Source organism: Vitis riparia, chromosome 5, assembly GCF_004353265.1.
Source record: "Vitis riparia cultivar Riparia Gloire de Montpellier isolate 1030 chromosome 5, EGFV_Vit.rip_1.0, whole genome shotgun sequence".
In the NCBI taxonomy this organism is placed as follows: Eukaryota; Viridiplantae; Streptophyta; class Magnoliopsida; order Vitales; family Vitaceae; genus Vitis; species Vitis riparia.
In genome coordinates, this window is record NC_048435.1 from 6,361,136 (window position 1) to 6,368,025 (window position 6,890).

The 6,890-nt window shown below is 36.2% G+C and overlaps 1 protein-coding gene across 2 annotated transcripts; it reads right to left on the minus strand.

The window, feature by feature from the left end:
* Positions 1-1,395: 1,395 nt before the first annotated feature.
* LOC117915431 (protein WVD2-like 3) lies at positions 1,396-6,126 on the minus strand. Of its 2 annotated transcripts, none has more exons than XM_034831024.1 (7): positions 6,029-6,126; positions 3,430-3,994; positions 2,955-3,040; positions 2,670-2,763; positions 2,476-2,547; positions 2,165-2,275; positions 1,396-1,956 (listed from the first exon to the last, which is right to left on the minus strand). In XM_034831024.1, exons 2-7 carry the CDS (start codon positions 3,988-3,990, stop codon positions 1,645-1,647), a joined length of 1,236 nt encoding a protein of 411 aa, XP_034686915.1. In that variant the 5' UTR covers positions 3,991-3,994; positions 6,029-6,126; the 3' UTR covers positions 1,396-1,644. The 2 variants fall into 2 exon arrangements, with proteins under 2 accessions (XP_034686915.1, XP_034686914.1); XM_034831023.1 differs by having other exon boundaries at positions 2,955-3,043.
* Positions 6,127-6,890: the final 764 nt, after the last annotated feature.

A 6,890-nucleotide genomic window follows, 5' to 3' on the forward strand; every position in this document is an offset into this window, starting at 1 on the left:
ATCTTTTGTGCAATTATAAGAACAGCTGGTGCCATTGAATTGATTTGAGGATATTAGAAAGAATATAGTAGAGAGAAGCTGGAGTCATACCTAATACATCATTCTGGACCGCACTCATTCATCAGATTACTAAGGTGCATTAAAAGCATAAGGCAACCTGATGTTGACTAAGGCATAATCCACTTCACAAGAAAAGGAATGATTTGCTGTAAAAAATTTCATTCAAATGATGGATCAAACATCACTCTCATTAGAAAAACAAAACGCTAAGACTTGCTTTCACTAGTTGCGATGTTAATTTACCTCCTCTTTTAAAGTAGGTGGTGATGGTTGGGTGGTTTCTGAGAAACTTTACATTCTGGCTGCCTCCACCAGATTTTCGAAGTTAAGAGAAAAGAGGCATTTGGCTATATAGGATTGTGCAAGGTTGAGTGCCAGGCTTCCAGTTCTGAAAGTGAAACTCAGGTATAATGATAGCCTCTAATGGGGTCCCCCTCTGGTCAGATACTCGGTATGGGAAAAGAAAATGAAGCGGTAAAGGGAAGGGTGGTTTAAGCACTTCCACATGCATCAGAATAACAAAATACTACAAGAAAGCATAACCATGCACTTGACAAACTTGTCAGGCTCTAAGTTGAAATTTCTTTTTCCTTTGTCTAACACTTGTGGCCATCCTGCAAAATAGTGGTGAACAAAAATATAGACCACACACTGCTAAAACTTGATTATCTTCAAAGTTCAGTCTTTTTATTGTGGCAATAAGTAAAATTCAAATGAATTAAGAAACTATAATCAAACATATCGAATATTCAAGAACGGAGAAGTGAAAATTCTAAAGCCAGGGTCCTTTTTGACTAGCAAGTTTGCTACCACAGATGGGGCATGTTCTGCTCAAAAAGTTTCTTTTGTTATAATTACTGAAAACACTTCCAAGACTAGATGCTTTACAATTTATGGGCATCTTTTTTCTTTTCCTTTAAGAGCTTTTCATAATTAGGCTTACCATAATCATGAAAAAAAAGGGTTTCCGCCCTAATAAAGGACATCTAATGGGTCCCTCTGCCTGTAACTATACATCCACTCATTCATCTGAATGGCAAGCAATTACTCTCTCTGGCAGTATAAAAATGGTAAATAACTCCAAAATCTTCCTAGCCAACACACAACTATGCTAGTCAGTATGTTAACAGGTAATGTTATGAACTGAATCGTGAATAGAGGTTTCTGTTTTTTGTAAGAAATCACTTTTACAGTTTTCCACTCTCATTTTCATTGAGTGAAAGGGCTCAATAAGAATCAAAAATAAAATATGGGAAACGTGGCAGCCTAGTCACTTTCTTACATGTATCAAAACAAAATGGTCGAGGTCTAAAGAGATTTCCCAAGGCAACTAGATTACTAGAACATGAGTGCAAGCAATCTCTTCCAATATTGAAAGATGAAGGAACAGTGTCTATAACAAATGAGGACCTTTTTATGTGTGTATAGGTATAACTTACAGAAAATTTACACTTCATACATTACACAAACCACTGCAACAAGTCTTTGCAGGTAAGGAAAATAAAATGCACATTCTCTAGAGCAGCCACAAGAAAATAAGAGAAGACTCATCCCCTCTTTTAAATTAGATAACTCACCAGAAACTCAAGATTGGACAGCAATATCCATATTCCCACTCACCAGTCCGCTCATATTCGGCGAGATTGACTCATTGGTCTCTCTCATTTGTTTGGATTCATCTTTGAATTTGAAAGAAGCATTGCCATTCTGGATGTTGATCTGATCCTTACTGTTAGTAGTACGAATGGTGGAAGTGTCTTCTTTGTGACTACCAAGACTCTGACGGTTTCCCCGGCCACGAGATTCTTTCCCCTTGTCTCCCTGAGAAAAACTGACTGCATCGCTGCAGCTCTTCCTTCTGCCTAGCTTTGGTGATTTTGCACGAGTCGGGGGCAACTGGCATCCAAAAAATCAACCAAGATAAATTTGGAGCTTCTAGGAATAGATGACAAGGAACTTAATTAAAGATGAACTACAAAACACCATTTCACTGATTTCAGAGTTTCTTATTGTCTTCAACCTTTTACATTACACTAGTGGAACTGTGCACTTCCTGTATGTATAAAAGAAACCCATAATTCCATAGACCAAGAGCATGTGGTACCTTTTTTAGTTCAGCCTTGGGTGGTGGTCCTTCATGATAGAAGCTTGGCATTGGGCTTGCCTTAAACATCAAACTCTTTCTCAATTGCTTAATCGCTGCCTCTCGCTCTTCCTAAAAGTTTCAAGATCAACACAGGAATTGAGGATCAAAGAAAAAAAAAAGGGAAATAATTATCTGGCCTACACAATCAAACATGAAAAGAGACTAAGGCGTGCAAGAGAAGCATGGGTAAAAACAAGTTACATCTGTGTGAGCAATGTCCCATAGGAGAAACTACACTTGGCTAAGAGATACTTGACAAAGTAATATACCTTGGTCCTTGCTTCACATTGGTTTTTCTCAGCCTCCAGTGCCTGGTGCTTTTCCTCCAACTTCGAATAAAACTAAAATCGCAAATTGAAAATAGCAGAGGTCTCACATGGTTGCATTCAATATGATTTAGAAGTTCTATTGACTAAAAATAAGGCTTAAAAATGGTTTCCCGCACAAAGGATTGAAGAACTACCTCCTTCCGTTTTTCTGCACGAGCAGTGCATCTAAATACAGGAGCTGATGCAACAATTGCTCTGGACTTAACAGTTCGTGCAGATGGTGCAGTACTGTGCATAGTAAAGGGGTAATTTCAATTCAAAAAGTAAAGTGGTAATTTGAATTAAAAATCTATGCAAGTGTGAGTGTGTGTGTGTGTGTGTGTGTGAGAGAGAGAGAGAGAGAGAGGTGGGAAAAGAAGAAAAAAGGGGTATCCTGAGAAAAATAAATCAAGATTAGCCTTCTGTGAATAAGAGGATACGAGGAAGTGACAGAACAAGAATCTTCTTCATCAGGATGCTTCTTGTTATCTGGTTCCAGTGGCTTCCTTGGCACCAAAAGTGAGGTCTGCTGCAAGAAAATGTAGAAGTTTCCATATCAGAAGTATACAAGCTCCTAATCTTAGGTTGATTTGTCAACAAATTTCCGTAGTCCAATTCCTGTGTCTTTCTTTTGAAAAAAACAACACTACAAGTTGCTGATAGTGCTCCTAAGAGTTCCTTTTGGATCTCAAAATACCTAGGGATTTTTCTCCAAAATTTTGGTAGGAAAAATTTGATGATGTTCACAAGACAAGCCCTTGCAGGTCAAAGAGTAAGATCATTACTACAAGCCATAGCAACTTCATAGAAGCTGCTAAAGAGAAGAATATGATATAATATTGAGTGCTGGCAAGTACAGGCACAGAAAGATTGGGAAAAAAAAAAAAGTAGAAATCCACTTTTTGTGTCAGCTACCTGGTTGTGCTTTGTAGCAGTTGGAGTTTGCAAATTTTTGGTAATAGACGATTTATTCGCAACAGTACCAACATCAGATTCAGTCCCAAACGGACGAGTTCCACATGAAGCACGCTTTTCAGTGGCTAGAGCAAAGGGCTGTGGAACAGTGTAATTTGTTCGAGCATTTCCAACAGCAGGCTTTGATGCAGGTTTAACAGAAGATTTTAATTTCTTATCATCCTTTGATTTGGGGACTTCAGATTTCACCTTCTCCTCAGGTAAGTCAGCCTCAAAATTTGAGCTTGGTTTCTCTTGCTCCTCACATTTCTCGACTTGACAGAGTTGAGAAATCTCAACTGAGCTTTCAGTAGTACATTCCTTCACTTCATATTCCTTTCCTTCCACTTTCTCTTCCAGTATTTGGGGTTCAGGGTCCCCATTAATGTGCTTATATGACTCTGCAAAATCATGATGAATGGGAGCAGTTTCATGACTTGAATCACAGGAAACACCATTAGAATAAATCATAACACAATTTGGCTCATTGTCCATACAAATGTCTGTAACTTCCATCCCCATTGTGCTGCAAGAAAGAAACATAAAGTATCAGAACCACATCATTTTGAGTAAGTATCAAGTTCTTGCACCATGGATCATATCTAAATCAAACATCTAATCATGCAATTCTAGATCCTACCAATTTGATTGATGTTGTAATCTCCAGCAAAACTCATCTTATAATTGTGCTACATGGCTAAAAATACACTAAACCTAGATAGGCTTGCCATCCAAATACAATTCAGTGCAAGAATGATAATTGATGCATTTCCATTTGATACAACAACAAACAAAAAATGATAACAACAATAATAACAACTTCTTCATGGAAAGTAATATATAGTATAAAGCTATAGAAAAAAAAAGTAGATACAAATGGACATAAAGAAGCTCTAAATCCTGCTCATTATGATTCTAGTTCACACACTAGCAGAGGAGATCGATTGTTCAAGACCCTGCCTTCCAGAGATTTCAAAACTTAGTCTTTTAATAGAGTAAAGCGATTCCTCCATTTTTAACAATACCGGAAGAAGTTAACTTTTTGTAATACATTCCAAAACAACTACTTAAAGAAACTTGAAAAAGAAGTATTTTCCCTAATCCCAATACACATTTTTCTTTTATTCAACCAAGTTTTGACATTGGGGTTATCTCCATAAGGAGCCGAGCCTCCCACAAGAAAATTAGAAAACCTCCTTTGTTTACACTTATATCATCCTAGTTTTTTCCTCCAGATGAAAGACCACACTTAATGGGGGGACTGAGACAATCACTGGAAGGACATTCTGCATAGATCTTGCAAGTTGTAGGCATATATTTCATTTAGTTTCATCTGGGTCTATGAGGCTACCTATCCAACTGGTCTTTCCTTTTAACAAAAATACAAGATTATGACACACACAATTAACTAATTAAAGACATTAAAATAAATAGACTTATATGCATTAATTTGTCTCATCACAAATCAAGTTAGAACAATATATTTAACAAAAATATATGGCTTAACCAAAGGGTATAGCAAAGAGCAAGGAAAAATTTTCAAAACCCAAGAAGCAAAGAAAGAAAGAAAGGACAAATCATAATGACTTTGGCAAGCATGAGAAAAGTTGTTGATTAGTTAATAAGAAGCAGCAAACATAACCATTACACTTTCCAACAGATATAGAAGCCAAGGTTTGATGAGCAAGAATTTAACACCACTCAAAGAGGTGACCAAACAGCCTGAATGAAAAAATAAAATAAAATAAAGATCCACTTTTATAATTAAACCGTAGATGTAGATACTGAATCAAAGCAGGGACCCAAAGAGAGATGACATAAAATAACATAGCCATTCTAGGTCTGTTTCAAGAAGAAAATATAAAAGAATCGCCAAATTCTATGCCTATAAAGATAAACAATGAGATTTAACTAATTTCGAATTGATTTACAGAAGCCACTTATCTTTCTTGTTGCTTTCATAGCAAATGTAAGGAGGCAAAAACAGATAATTTAAGTTCCCATTCCAATGGCAATGAAACAGAGAAAGAGATATATAAAGGGCAAGACAAATCCGCAAGCTCACGATTTTATTGGCAGCAACAAAAGTAGAAAAGACTCCAAAAATCAAATGGAAGCAATTAAAAAAAAAAAAAGAACAAGAACCCCGTTTGTTTACCGAGAAACCGACAGAAAAAAACCAGGTTTCACATTTCTTGCCTTCGGGTTCAAAGAAAATCAAAAACCCAACTCAAATCACCCACTTAAGACAAACAAAAAAATGCAAGCATTGAAATTTCCCTCTCGTTTCTCCCCCTTCCCTCCGTTGCTCAGCAACCAAACAGCTCCTCAAAATGCAAACACCAGCCCGACTAAAAAACAAACAAAACCCCACCCAGAAAACCAGATCAAAACCCCAAAAACATGCTTCCAAGAACAGATCGATTAAACCCAGAAAAACAAAACACCGACACCACCGAGACGATCAAAAGAGGGGTCGTTTCGGAGCAGAAAAATCGACCTACATTACACAGAGGCATAAAAAAAAAGAGATCAACAGGAAATGCAGAAGAATTCTTACGGAAGCAAAGTCGGATTTGAGGTGTCGGACAAGTGGATTTGGAGGCTTATCGCGTGGCTTGGCTCAAGATCACCAGCTCTTCTTCTGTCTCAGTCTGTTCACTGATTTTATATACAACACACGCAGACATCGTCGGTGTTCACGCCGTTACTTAACGCCGTCATTTTTGAAATTCACTTCGTTTGTTGGTCCTTGTCTTGGGTTCGGATCCCTCAATCTTCTTTCAAATGGTAAATAATAATAATAACAAATCACCGCTCCATTGCTCCTCAAAAGAGTACTAATATCAATTTTGGTCCGACTTTAACGTATAAATGTTTTTTTTTTCTTATCCAAAAAACATTATAAAGATCTTTTTATTTATACCATAATTTCATTCATTCATATTCTTATATTTTGATCTCATTTATATGATTTACATCTTACTGACATCATAACATTTTATATCAATTACTGAACACAAAATTTTTGTTACCCGAATTATAAAAACCCCGTACCAAATATTGTCTCAATAAATTATACTATTATATTAATAAAAAGTCTTTCCCTAAGAGGGCAAAACATAATATTCAATAATTAATGAAATTTATAAAATTAACCTAAAAACATTCAAGAAATATTCTCTAATGTGTTTTTTGTCTAATTTATTGAAAATAATTAAGGGTAAGAATTAAATTAAATTGAATAAATGTGTACTATTTGGGATATTTACAAAGTTGGATAAATCATAATGAAAACAATAAATTAATTTAGGGCATAAATTGTAAGGATAAGTGGGTGTTAGGATGTAGATTGTCGTGAAGAGGTGTTAATGTGTGATGTGTGAACAGAAAAGTGAGATTGAAGAGAAGGTGTTGCATCT

What these genes read in the sequence shown, in the direction of transcription:
- LOC117915431 (XM_034831023.1), bottom strand. Translation starts at nt 3,990, where the DNA reads ATGGGGATGGAAGTTACAGACATTTGTATGGACAATGAGCCAAATTGT. An exon ending in GTGCAGAAAAACGGAAGGAG is followed by an intron (nt 2,548 to 2,669) that starts GTAGTTCTTCAA and finishes TTGCGATTTTAG; the next exon opens with TTTTATTCGAAGTTGGAGGA. An exon ending in AATGTGAAGCAAGGACCAAG is followed by an intron (nt 2,276 to 2,475) that starts GTATATTACTTT and finishes TGAAACTTTTAG; the next exon opens with GAAGAGCGAGAGGCAGCGAT.